At 39.4% G+C, this 14,471-nt stretch overlaps 1 protein-coding gene across 1 annotated transcript; it reads right to left on the bottom strand.

Annotated features, from left to right (window-relative positions):
• Positions 1-325: 325 nt before the first annotated feature.
• Positions 326-10,153, bottom strand: ptgs1 (prostaglandin-endoperoxide synthase 1). Its single transcript, XM_031849616.1, has 11 exons — positions 10,045-10,153; positions 9,886-9,963; positions 8,116-8,232; positions 7,485-7,625; positions 6,252-6,395; positions 5,999-6,180; positions 5,754-5,837; positions 4,381-4,627; positions 3,651-3,937; positions 2,602-2,749; positions 326-2,053 (listed from the first exon to the last, which is right to left on the bottom strand). Exons 1-11 carry the CDS (start codon positions 10,049-10,051, stop codon positions 1,704-1,706), a joined length of 1,785 nt encoding a protein of 594 aa, XP_031705476.1. The 5' UTR covers positions 10,052-10,153; the 3' UTR covers positions 326-1,703.
• Between the last annotated feature and the right edge of the window lie 4,318 nt (positions 10,154-14,471).

The following is a 14,471-nucleotide window of genomic DNA, read 5'->3' as shown; positions in this document are numbered from 1 at the left end:
GATACTTTACTTTGTCACAAAATACTGTATTTCTTTTTGTTCAGTGACTTTCACTCTCTTATATCAAGCTACTTGACTGTTAACACCTTTTTTGAAACCAAAGGAGGGTAAGAGGGGCTGTATCAATAAACATTTAGACAATATAAGCAACGTCTTCAATGATATTTTAGACATGGCCTGGGAATGTTATTTTTGACATAAAGTATGTAAGTTGCTGAAGCTTTTTAAAAGCCCCATAACTATGTGCTCCAAACTTCATCAAACCACATCATGTACCAGTGTTTTATCAGAATGAACACAACTTGCTGTTGAGGCACACCAGTTTCTTCAAAGTGGAAGTTTTAATGATACAGAAGCCGGTCTCTCTCTGGAAGGTGCTGGGCTTCCAGTACTCAGGGGAGCAGATGGAGTTTCCCATCAGGCCTTTCAGGGCCTTTTTTTTTCATAATAAAATTTAGCATCCCATCCTTATTCTGGTCCCATCTTATAAATCTACAGTTTTGGGATCTTGGAGTTCAGTAAAGTATTAATCGGACTAATCTTAAAATAGAAGAGATGAATTACAATTTTTTCATGAATTTAATATTTGCTCTAAACATTTGGGATAAAGTACAGGCTACAAGCTACGACTGAAATCCATTAGAACTCATTTACATGCGAGTTTTTACTTTATCAAGAGCTCTCTTGATACTACATTTGACTCTAAAAAATACACTGTTTTATTCCTGTAGCTATTGAAAGGGTGAATATTTTAAATTAATGTAGTACAGAGACTTGTTTTTTTCAATAGGTAACATATTCATATTCATATTCTAATCTTATTCAATAAATTGTTTTGGGTCACTCTTTGTAGAGTTAAAGGCTTTTTAACAGCAGACATTTTGACTTTTCATAGAAGGAAAACCACAGGAAATAACATGAATGATGTCTCTGTTTTATGACAGTGAGCCAGCATGCACACTATCTGAAACTGCAGCAGCTAAATGGGTATTTGTTGCCCTCTAGCAGCTGAAATCTGCTAAGTGCAGCGATCACACTCGACATGAAACAGTCTTGAAATGTAACCCACAGAGGTCAGTGCAACCACACTTTTCTGCCATGCTGGCTGTAACTTCTCAAAATAGATATTTAATTTAGATTAGTTTGCAGTTATTTTTGCATCAGAAGTAGTGTACAGTAATCCTGCAGTGTGTTCAGCATGCGAGCCCCCATGACATGATACCAGTATTGGTTTTACTTATTTAGTTAACACTAAATACACATGAACTAATTACATTTGAAACAGAGAAGTACTGCAGACAAAACCACAGCAGTGTGTGATCACTTTTCTCACGCATGCTATGAGGTGATACTCCACCCTCTACATCCTGTTCATCAGTCGAGAACTCACACAGTTAACCGTTTAGTATTGGGATTGTAGGTTTTTCTTAATTCATATTATATACGACAGAAATAAATCATGATCTAGTCCTCATCGTTGCAGTACAGAACCTGATTGGTTTGATCTGCACCCCTTCCTCATGCGAAGTTGCTCCTGATCAACGTACTTAAACCCCCAGTGGAGTGGCCAGGTCACAAAATCACTCCTCTCCTAAAATCCAGTCCAAATGGGATTATGACAAAGAATAATTATATTAAATACAACTACAGTATCTCCCACAGTCAGTATATTCAGAAACGAATTATGATTATTGAAATCGTTATTAAAGTTCAGTAGGTAATTTCCTTGGTTTTGCCTCCTCCTTATTCCGGGGAACATGGAAGTCCACGTATGGACACCACTTGGTGTTGAGGCACACCAGTTTCTTCAGAGTGGAAGTTTTGACGATATTGAAACCTGTCTCTCCCCCAAAAGTGCTGGGCTTCCAGTACTCAGGGGAGCAGATGGGGTTTCCCATCAGGCCTTTCAGGGAGAAGGGAGCACCCATCTCCACCATGCTCTCACCAAATAGACTGTTGGGACGTGTTTTCTCCAGCAGGACGCCGGGGTAGAGCTCCAGAGCATTTATGTCACCATAGAGCTCCTCCAGACCTCTGGCCATTTCTATGTCATCTATTTGGAGAAGAGAAAACAGCAGTTAATAAACTGTTGGCCTGATAAATCATGTTACACCAGACCGCCCTGTATGTGTCACACAGATTAAATGGGTGTTTTTCTTTAACCACTTCAAAAACATAGTGTGCTAAACCATTCTCAGTCATCTCAACACCTATTGTTTTATGTTTCGATCCACTATAGCAGCACAGCTCCAGTGATGCTACTCAGCTGCCAGAAGAAATGTTGTCATCGTATGTTTCTGCAAACAACTGGAAACGTTGAATGTCATCGTTTCTGAACCAAAATATGTATTTCATGAATACATTTCTTCTTGGATCTTCTATCTTGGATCACACTTGCAGAAATGCGCAATGCCACGTGGTCAACATTTTTAACTTTTATCGTTATCATTGTTACCACAAAAATGAAAGACAAAATACCGACTTCATCTCTGCAATGATAACGTTCGTTTTTCCTAAAATCATTTGACATCCAACTGCGGCAAAGAAATGTCAAATTTGAAATCAAGAGCATAAATGCTATATTACATTATTGCTGCTTACCAGTGAAGTCATAAAACGAGGTGTATGGCTTTAGGTTGAACTTCTTCCTGTATTCATTAAAGGGCTGCACGCGTGTTGCTCGGGACTCTCTGATGACCATTTCTGCCACCTTGAGCACTACTGCATGAGAGTTGTGACCTCCACCTATCTGAAACACAAACAAAGACGTTACTGTAGTACTGAACTGTTCGTAGTGACACCATCAGCCAGATAAAAAAAACAAAAAAAAAACACTTACTGACTGTGCATCTTAATTCTCAGCAAACAGATATAAAGCGTTGCAAGAAAATGATGCTGCTGAAAGATACGAGAATATTGTCTCTCATTTGATTTTAGGAAGTGATTAAGAAACACAGTGTGCACACAGTGCTTAGAAATACGTGTAAAATGAGAGGTTTTCTCAAGGGAATCTGGTGCTAGAGACACTACTGCTTTAGTCTACAGGACAGCAAAAATCAATACAATAGGAAATTAGATAGGGGGAACATAAAAATTAGTTATTAAGTTCCTCTTAGTAGCTTTAAAGAGAAGTACAAAAGTTTCATCAGCAAAGTGTACTTTAAGTAACGAAAGGTATAAGTACTTGATCTGCAGGAAAATTACCCTTGACTGACATTTACAGTATTTATTTTTAATACTGATGCAGCAATGCAAGACGGATTAATGGGACTGGATAGAAGGAAAAAAACAAGCTATGTTACACTAATTTGTTTTTCATTTTTTGGTACTTTTCTCTAACCGTTCTTTTGTTAACTATTGAATGATTTTACTTCTTTGGGACTTAAACAGATACTTAAATAAAGTCATCTGAGAAGTTTAGAGTTAAAATCTCTCCATCAAAATTTTTATTTGAAAAGTAACTAATAACTACAGCTGAGGGATAAATGTAGTGGAGTAAAAAGTACAATATAGTATAAAGTAACATTAAATGTACATACCTAAGTACAAGTAACTTCACATCTAAAAAAGCAACACTAACCAGGCTGTAGCTGCATTGGTACCTCTATCACTGGATTCTTGTAAACAAACAGTAGACGGTACTTATCTACCTGTCCTGCAGGTTGTTTGGAGAAGGCATCCACCATTTTCTCCACACCGTAGTGCATGAGGAGGGAGGTGTTGTAAATAAACTGGGAGTACGGGACTTCATCTCCGTCGATGAGGAAGCTGTCGGGCATGAGCGGGTGCCAGTGGTAGATGTGGCAGAACTCCAGAGCGATGCGGTTGCTGTACTGGAAGCGTGCGTTGAAGAGCAGGGTGGGGTCGAACTTCAGATTCAGCAGGTAACCACTCAGATGCTGCACGTACTCTTCTATTATGATGTTGATGATCTCTCCTGGGGGGGGCAAAAAATATCATCACTTGATGTCACACACTGAGCTAAACCTTATCAAAATGACTGATAATTACTCAAACAATTAGAGCTGAAACGATAAGTTAATTCCTCTATTAGTTGATTGACAGAAAATTAATAATCAACTTATCTTGCAAGTCATTTTGCAAGCAAAAATGCCCAAAATGATGCAGTTACAGGTTACAGCAATTAGGTGTTTTTCTTGGTCTTAAATTATAACAATTGGAATATTATTGTGATTTGGAGTGTTGGTCGGACAAAACAAGGCATTATATGAAGTCACTTTTGATATGTTTTCACAGTTTTCTAAAGTTTTAAACACCAAACAATGTTTATTTCATATTTACAATAATTCAAATATATATTTGTTCCAATCACTCTGTCACAGAGAACAGAGAAAGAAGATTTGCTCCCGACGCCCTCACCAATGATGATGAGTCTGGTGGTCTGGAAGAGCTGCTCATCGTCCCAGGTGGGATGTTCTGCCTTCAGGATGTCACAGACTCTGTTATGCTCCCTCAGCCATACGGTGGCGTACATGGTGAGGCCCGGCAGGAGGCCGAACACCTCCTGACCGATGACCAGGCGCTTTTCTGGAGGGAAGTTCTCAGGATACACCATGTGCACAGGGACCTCAGATGTAGTAGGAGGGTACATCTCACCATTTACTGTCTGTGAACAAACAAAACAAGTAATTCAGAGAGAGATAGTTTGAAGATGTGATTCTGAACCATTTAACCATTTTAATACCCCATTTTCTTCCCCATGTTTCGGTAAATTTAAGTTTTGTTGTGCACAGGTCATGACAGGACTTGTGAATACCATGCTGGTAGAGTAGGCCTACCACAGAACATCCTCAAGCAGAGTGCCTTTTAGATAAAAAAAATGGTTTGAGGAAGTTCCCTCTCAAACCCTGATAACAAGCATGTCGAAGGCACCAACCAGTGTGACACAGGAAGTAAAAGTTTATCAAGACTGACAGTCTTACCACAAAATACTAATATTTATAAAATATTTTGTAATGGCACTCATATCATACAGTTATAAGATTAATTTTACTATCAAGATGTCTGATATTTCAAAGATAAATGCAAGAAAATGCCATATAGCTTGTAAGTCTTAATGTAGATGTGTTTGACATTTTGGGAAATATTCTAAATAGCTTTCTTGTTAAAACTTCGATGAAAATATTGGTACCACACATCACTGTTTTTGGTTTGATTAAACAAATGAGATGCTGGTAGGTAGATTTTGTTCCGTTCAGACAGAACCAGACTAGCTGTTTCTCCTGATTCCTGTCTTTATGCTAAGCTAAGGTAAGCTAACCCGCTGCAAGGCTATTAAATGTAGCTGATACACTGTTTTGAGCTATGGGGTATAATATATTTGCAGGGTAACTGGAGCTGTTATGTTAACTTTTTGGGTACGCTCAAATGGATGGCGGCCGTTACAATAAAACGTTTGTGTATCTGTTTTAAAGTTCTTTTCAATGATTGCAAAATTGTAATTTTCACCCATAAAGTAGGCTACACTGGACGCCACAGTGAAACCAATCAATCATCCTCATGTTTTATGATTGTGTGTCAGCTAGTGAGCATGTCAGTAAGTGCAGACCACATTTAACATTATGACTCGTTATAAGGCTGTCACCTCTCTTCTTTTAAATCTGTTTGACTGCTTGCTGGCTCCTGCGATGTATTTACAATAAAGACATGTGAGCGATTAATGAATCTTCTCATCTAACTCTAGTAAAAAAGCCAATAAGCATATTTCTTGAAATTAAGACTTTCTTTATTACCTGATATTTTAGCTTTCCATCTTTATGAAGCCGGAGGTGATGCTGTCGGATGAGGTCGTTTCCGTAGATATTGCTCGCATCCACCTGGTGAGAGAAGAATACATGAATGTGTCAATAGATTCAAAAGTCAAACACATTCACAACCAACAATGGATTCATAAAAGGTAACAGGTATTTATGGTTTAATAATAATTAAATTCTGGTTGTGGCTAACTGCTGAACTGCCAGTGCTGTGTGTGTCTCACCCCGTGTCCTAAAGCCTTGGTGAAGCCACCTTGAACTTCATAGGCTGTCTTGAAAAACTGGTGGGTGAAGTGCTGGGCCATGAAGGCAAACATCAAATTGGTTCCCTGAGGGTCTGGCCTAAATGTCTTCCTCCTAAAAAACCTCTCAGTCAACACTTTGGGATCAGGCAGATCAGGTTTACCTGTTGAGAAAGAAACATTTAAAGATTTCCTCAGGAACACCGTTGTCTGTGTGCAGTTGAGCAGGTCTCACCTTTAGCTCCCATCGGTAGAGGGCAGTCTTCAGGTACCGGAGGGAGGAGACGGGTGTAGTAGGAGATGTTGTAGTACGACTCCCAGTTGAGGTATCCATACTTGGTATTGTAGGTCGGAGGGCTTGGAATAAGGTCGCTTCTGACTTTGTGAGAAAAATGACAAAATATTGTGAAATACAAATTAATTTTTTGTACATTTTCCAATTTTACCGTCTCTTTGAAATGAATGAAGCACCTTGTTTGGACAGCTGATTAATTTCCTAACCTATATAAAGATTTAAGGGATAAGGCTGGTCAGATACTATATGTATCTTATTGTCAACAAATCCCATGAAAAGACCAAAACCAACAATGCATTGATCCTACTAGCACGCTACTAGCTACAAAGCCCGATATAGCTTATTCTTCTGCTCTATGGAGCTCAATTGTTGCCCAAAATCTATTAAAAATACATAAATTAGCCAAACCTTAAGCACTGTATGTATTTCTACTCAGCCCACAAACACTGTCCTGTAGCAATACTTGCTAGCAAAATATTTAGCTTGTTTTTTAGTTTTTTGAACATCTTTAGTGGGCACCAATGGGCATTTTCATGGATTTTGTTGGCAATAAGTTAAGTATCGAATAACAATAGACTTTACCTTAAACTATGCTTTCAGTTTGCTTGCAAAGAATACAACAGCCCAAAGTAAGAGCGTTCAACTCTGAAAATATAGAGCAAAGGAAATCGTAATGCTCATTTATAGTAACCCAGTTCCTCTTTTGTGGGTTCAAATAATCTTTTGCACACTCTCAAAACTTGTCCTGCATCAAGGAAAAAACCCTCTAGATGCACTTACTGCTCACATTTATTTAGTCTAAAAGCAGTTTTATACACACATCTGCATGCAAACAGCTTTGTGTCTATAGATGAGGCAAACCCACTCTGACCTCTCTTCCTTGCTTCTCATACGAATATTATGACAATTAACCCACCAGGCCTTATCTAAAAAAGCTTTGAACTCAGCAATATATTCATCAAAATGTGTCTCCACCTTTAAATAAATCAACGTTAATAAAACCCAAACTCCTGGACAACACTGCGTATCAAAGTGTACATGCTGTGACAATAAATAACAGCGAAGATCTGTAGAAAATGGTGGGAAAATATTGGCTGCAAGCCAGTCGTGTTGACTTCTCTGCAGTGGTCTGTGTGATTCTGCTCATTGATTGACTTGTTTTTTTTAACCTACCCGTCAGCACTAATCTCATGACTGTGTCCCGCAGGAAAGAGCTGTTGACGAGGTCCCAGAACCAGTGGAAGTGGGTGAGGATGAAGTGAACCACTGAAGGCCTCGGCTTCAGCGTGAGACAAACTCTTGTCCAGAGCTCCGCTGCACACAAAGATAGAATAAATATTCTTTAAATAAACTTCTAATGAATCAGCCTTTGTACAGGGTTTAGAAATTGTGACTATTGTAAATAAATCATTTATCAATGCTTTATAGAGAGAAACCTTTGTGTTTTCACGTTTGTTTTGTGTTTCTTCTCCTTCAAAATGCCCCTTGCTTTATGTTTTTAGTTCTTTAGTTCATTAAGTGGTGAAGGGTTAGGATGAGGATCGGTCCATCGGACTGTTTGACGTTCACCCTTCTGATGAAGAGCTGCAGGAACTGCAGACTTTATAGATTATTGTAAAAACCCTTTCTTAGTATTTTAACTATACATCATTTAACTAAAATAAGAAGAGCATTAGAGTGGTTAGGGTTAGCATGGTGTTTGGTTAAATGTAACATTTAAGTAGCACTGGAGCTAACAGGTACTTGGGAAGTTGACCAGCCGTTCACTTGAAGGGTGACTTTTAAATATTTTTTCTGTACTTACGAACAGTGCAGTTGTCTCCATAGAAGCCAGTGCGAGTGCAGTCACATTCGTAGCGATCTGTACCAAATCTCACACACACTCCTGAGTTCTGACAAGGGTAACAACAACAGGGATTCACTGCAAAGGAAGAAAAAGATCAACTTACTTTCTATGAATGAATAATTGGAAGAATGTTGCCACTGCTGAACTAAATGACAGTGCAGATGATGTATTGCCTGTCATTACCAAAACCAAATTCAAACACAGACAACCTGAAAATGTAGAATTAATTTACATATTACTGTGTGTGTTTGTGCGTGTCAAACATGTCCCATAACATCTTAAAGCTAAAAACAACTCGAAACTTTTATTATCTCACATTATCACTACCCCAAAAATGTAGCGGTTGCCTAAGGGTTAGGGAAGTCGGCTGCCCGCCCTCATTACCACCACTGACTCAGAATATACGGTTCACAGAAAGTCTTTAATAAATTAGGACTTCATTGCTTGTAAAAAGTTGCTGCTGCCTAGCACCAACCCCAACCACCTTCCTCATATCTTCAACACTCTGCTGTTGTAGTACGGCTTCCTGTCCTCCCTTCAGACTTGCAAAAGTCCAATGTGATGATGAGACGCTGCAGTTTTTTCTTCCTCATTAGCTATGAATGAGAGGATAGATAAGCATGCCCACCCTACATGAACGACAAACAAATGTAGGTTTCTAAAAAGGAGAACTGTATGAATGCATGCATGAGCTGTTAGTTAAAATAGCACTGATGTGTTATGTAGGTCTATATGTTTACCAGGAAAGCAGATAACAAATGTATTTATTGCACACACAGCATGAGTAAATGCAAAATGGTGCTACTTCTGTTTAAATTGAATCACCATAGGTAGGTATTTCATTACTATTTTACACTTTTTCATACCATTGCTTATGATATGTATTACACTCTTTTATCAAGGTCGATCAATGGTGGCTTAATTTGAAATAAAAAGTCAGTTTATTCATACATCCATTCATGGAGCGTTTCCTAAAGAGTACTTTTAGGTTTGATACTTTAAGTATATTTTGCTTTTGTGCTTTTACTTGAAATGATGAATTATGAATGCTGGACTGTATTTGTATTGAGTGGAATTTCTACATTTAATAAAAAGATCTCAATACTTCATCCACCACTGCTGCTGCTGCAGCTGTTTTCTAATATTTCACTGATTTTGATACAACAACCTGATATTTTCTGTGTTTAACTTGAATTTACAATATGGGCTTCTTGCTGTCATTCATTAATTTGCTATGAAAAAAGTGATTGTAGTGTATGAATGTCGAACTTTACGTGACAATATTAAGATAGGAAATGTAATATTGTAAACTTGGCATTTCTTTTTACTTTCTGTCACTATGTCTGTCTCAGTTGTTGTTATCTTCTGTCCAAGTCTACAGCCACTTCTCAGCTCCCCCAGGCCACTACATTTACCGTTCTCCATCCATCCACCAGATGCTCTCAGAATCTCCCACCTGTCTCAGTCGCCCATCTCTCACATCCACCTGCTCACCCGTTTCCACTTTCCCTCATCAGCCCTGCAGTATACAACAGGCCTATTTCCACCCATTCTCTGCCGGATTCTCAGTATTTCTTTGTGCCTTCCTTACTCATACAATACCCTATCCATTAACCCTTGTACTATAAGCTTCATAATAAAGAAAGAATGTATGCATCATCATGAAATACCACATTGTTAGTCTAAACAATTAAGATGTGTTGTGATGAGGGGGAAAAACCGTCTTACCAACACTTGATTCAGCAGCACATGATGAGCTCCCCAGCAGCAACAGGTTGAGAAACCAGATGGAAAAGATGCTAAACTCTACAAAACATAATTACAATATTATCTGGCAGTAAAAACATCAAATTCTATCTGCAGGTGTTTAATAATTTGAGGACTCACCTTTCATGGTTCCTACGAGCGGATCGTCCTACGAGGGCTCAAAATTAAATTATAGTTGTCTGAAAACGAGTTTCTAGAAAGTAATTTGAGAGACATGGGTTTGCTACTCTCCTAACAACCCAAAGACCTGCTAATATGGTCGAATGGGCTTTATAACCACAGCTATAGGGAATGGGTGGTGACACAGCTTCCTCCACTTCCTCCATTTAGTCAGCAATACATTTCAAAGAAAGTCTGCTGCCACTGGCGCATCGTTTTGATCGTTTTTAACCAGATGTGGTGGGCAAACTGGTCTCAGAATTACATCTAGTGTGTAAAAAGTATTCAAAAGATGAATATTATTAACTTTAATGTGTCATTCAATTCATTGCAGTGAAAGAAAACAGTGAAGGATGCGCAAGGAAGATTTCAAAGCGCTTTATCGCCACCTGCTGGCGAATTCATATAACATTACTTGTTTAAATTAAACCATTACATTTCAAATTGACATTTACAAAATTGACCCTAACAGATGTCGGTACTAAATATCCCAGTAACCCTAAATGCTCTTGTGCAATAGACACCCTCATTACACTTGATGTGTGTGCAAGATAAAACAGCTATCAATTATCTAACTGTGGTGGACTTTTTTAGAATTGCATCCTACAAAACTGATCTTAGTGTTGCAGACATAAACAGAGTAGAGTAGAGTGTTTGCATTCACGGCTTATCATATCAAAGATTGAATATTTGTTGATCAATTCAATGTAGAATGAGGAGCGTAGTATTACTCATCAAAGTATATTAATCAATGAGCAGATACTGAGAATACAGTCTGCACTACAAGGTTCATTTAGTAGCCGTTCTGGAGCTTTTGATAATATTACACAACCTTCTTCAGCCGATTGAGTTGTTCCTTATTAAGTTTTGATTTTACTGAGCAGTTTCAGGACTTCTTGTCCAACAATTATACTACAGAGACACTGACACAGACTGGGAAAGTATATGTGATTTGTGCTTTCTTGGGAATATAGGGGTTGAGTCACAGGACAGAGGACGTCCTCTTTTTAAAATGAACCAAACATTACTGTTGAATAGCCAACTTCTGATCTTTGATACCTTCCACAGAGACATCATCTGAGCCAAACCTATGTGAGATATTTGCCGGTTGAAGTAATTTCCTGCATACTGTAGCAATTTTATGACTAGCTTGTCCACATGGAGATGAGTCAAATCTTGACCAAAAACATGTTCAGCTAATTTTTTTGAACTTCGCAGACCTTACCTTCCGCTCTCTCTGAAGAGTTGCTGAATGTTTCTTATTTGCAACAAATGCAGAAAAAGAATTCACTTTGTTCAGATGGGCTTAACTAAATTTATTCTAGGAATACAACACTTATTAAAAACATAAGCAGCTGATCAGTCTTTGCCAAACCAAAAACCACAACAGCCGTGGAAAAGGTTTCTTTTATGTTCTATTATCTACGAGGGGATTTTAGTATGTGTCGTGGTTCATGTAAATTAAAATCATATATATCATTGAACATATACGCCGACGTTTTCATTTTCATCTGGCCAAGGGACAGCAGTTGAGTCCTTTACCCACTGGCACATTTGCAGTGATGTTGATCAATGATCTGCTTTGTTACGGTAAAAATAAAAAATGTTTGATGATAAATTTAATGTCATATCAGAAGAAGCATCTAAAATGGCTCCTATGACTTTACCATAAACAATTTGCAGGTTTTTTATGCTTTCTCTAGACAACAATTGTATTCGTCTATTTAGACAATTAATCAATTAATCCTGGCTATTCTACTTAAAATGCCTGCTTGCCTGTTTGTGCTGAATGTTTATCTATTCGCCATTTGTAGATAATAATTGTATGCAACTAATTCTGTAGGCTATTTTTCTCTGGACGTTACCGTCTTCAACACCTGTTTTGTTTGAACCTGTTGTTGTTCCTATATATTTGGTGCACTGGGGTAGCCTATATGGTTTCTTGTATATGGAGAGAAAGACAAAACCTTCTGCCTGAGGCCTTGAACTGGCTTTTTGTGCGTTTCAATAAAGATTTGACCTTTTAAGAAATATATTTTAATAGTCCTATATGTGCTTTCTTCAACTAAGTTGCCACTGCAGTACAAAGGAACACTGATCTGGTTCTTAAAGTAAAAAAAAGAAGTAAAACCTTTAATCTTAGAAGTAGGAGGAGCACTTTCATGTAGCATTAAGTCATTTTACCCCTCTCACTGATTAAACAGGGGATTTCTGGGAACTGTAGGAATGTATAAAACCCATAATTATTGGAAACTGTAACACAATTGTGATATCTCCACTCTCAATACATTTTAAAACATGCTCATGACTGTCAGTGCTTGGTGAACTTTTTTTTCTTTTCATTGTTTAGTGTTGAAATGTCACAATGGAAAAACCGAGTGGAGCGACTGTAGAGCATCCATATACATCACTCTTCAATGGACTTTCAGTTTACCAACCAACCGCTGCAGCTTCAAACTATATCTGAGTTACATTCTGTTTCCTAGACATGATTGATATGAAAAAGAATGAGAGGCATCAGGAACTAATTATCAAATCATCATTCCCCCGCCGTACAAGTGCCTGAAAGGGACTCGTATCGGTGCAGGGCTCGTAGACGTGCTGCGGGTTGCCATGGTGCTGTTGGCTCAGCCTGCAGACCGAGGCTCGCTGCTTCCTATAGCACTCCTGGTAATTGAGATCAGATGCTCCTCTGAGTGGAACCTGGACTGGGAGTAACCTGGAAGCATTTATTTTATGGCGAAGATGTTTAGTTAAGCTATATGCTCCCGCTCTAAATGAGCCTCGGTCCGGCTCTGGTGATGAATACGATTGGTGAAAGCACTGAAGGCTTGTTCCTGACGTCTTCCCCCCCCCTGGATCGGGTTACAGATTAGCAGACTTCCTGTCCAGTTGGGGAACAAGCCGACCCAACTGACGGAGAGGCGATAGGCGTACAGGCAACGGGCATCATGTGTTATCTCAGATGGGTTTTTTTCCGACACACAGCGGTAGGTCCTTAAAACAGCCAACCAGGTATCATTAAAACTGTCTGAAGAAGCAGCTGATTGTAAAAGGAGGACAGACCTCCTCTGGAGTCAGCTGGTGGTCCATTCATCAGTGCTGGAATTAATCAACTGTACTCAGGCCTGCACTAGTCGGTATTGTGCATAAACAATGTATTAAATGACTATGTGTAATGTGAAAGGTGACAAACCCACAGAGACTTATCATCCGACTCTGTCGTCCCCCTTAGCCGTATGGAGCTTGCACATTTAGCTCATTGTTTTGTTGAACAGCATAAAAAAAAGTGGGCTCTTATCTGCCAGCCGCATAATATCATCATGATGACTACCCAACAGTAGGCAGGTAGAAATATATCATCTTAAAATACCTCATGAAAAGGTTGCCAACCCCCTGCTGTAGATGATCAGTCACTGGGTCCTCACATTGTACTGTGAGCTGGGCCCCAAGTGTTCACAGTCCTCAGGCCTTTTACACTACAGGCTATACAAAGGATCTGAGATCAGTGGGAGGAGCGAGACTCGGACTCATTCATCAGCTGTCTGAGAGCTGGCACGGTTCACCATAGAAAAACACAAGAGTCCCCTCACTGTAATTTAGTCACTCTGCAGACTCACCACATCTGAAGTGTTCACGGTTTCAGGCCCTCACAAGTTTAAGGGTCCATGAAACGCAAACACTCGTAGCTGAGTATCCATCCACGTGTCACTCAACCAGAAGGTACCATAAGTCTTAAAATGGATAAATTAACTATGCCACCGTGTGCACTCTCTGCTTTATAACACATGCTCCTGCTGAAGGACCAGGGTTACTCCTATCAAAATAAATAGTGAGGGAGTCCTGGTTGTGCTCTGAGCAATACCGCTCTTTACTAAAACACTCCTCTGTTTCCTGTCCCACCTTCCATACTTCCTCTTACTGATCGGAGTGCGAGCGTGCCCGGCACCAGCCACCCCTACTTGACACAGCTCGACTCCGCCACTCTACACCCAGAGCTGCAAGGATCAGCAGTGCTGCAGGATATTGCAGTCGGCATCAAACTAAACACACAATGCGTCCTGCACAAGTAATCTCCACGTTTGAACCTATTTGATGTGACAGTTTAAACACTTGAACTCGGGAGTTGGCCTGTCAGGTGGGGGAGGTGGTGTTGGAGGAGGTTGGGTGGTGCCGTGTGTGGGCTGTGCGTGTACTGACCTAAAGGAGGTTTTTTTCCGTGATTAGGAGCCCCGTTCACCTCTGATTGCTCCGGGTCACTGCAGGTGAGTGCAAGTGGTCGGAAGGAGGTAATTTTCCTTCTGGAGCTGGTTACCTGATTGGGTAAGTAGCTAATCTTTGACATTGGCCTGAGTCCTCAAACATATCAAGAGCTGGATACTGATCAG

Source organism: Anarrhichthys ocellatus, unplaced genomic scaffold (assembly GCF_004355925.1).
Source record: "Anarrhichthys ocellatus isolate YVR2014 unplaced genomic scaffold, GSC_Weel_1.0 scaffold9, whole genome shotgun sequence".
NCBI lineage: Eukaryota > Metazoa > Chordata > Actinopteri > Perciformes > Anarhichadidae > Anarrhichthys > Anarrhichthys ocellatus.
This window is presented reverse-complemented; position numbering and strand designations above follow the sequence as displayed.

Bases quoted from the DNA above. Each gene is read 5' to 3' on its own strand.
- ptgs1 (XM_031849616.1), bottom strand. The intron at 7,626-8,115 runs GTAAGTACAGAA...CTTTGTGTGCAG, and splicing joins TGGAGACAACTGCACTGTTC to CGGAGCTCTGGACAAGAGTT. The intron at 6,396-7,484 runs GTAGGTTAAAAA...TTTCTCACAAAG, and splicing joins CATGAGATTAGTGCTGACGG to TCAGAAGCGACCTTATTCCA.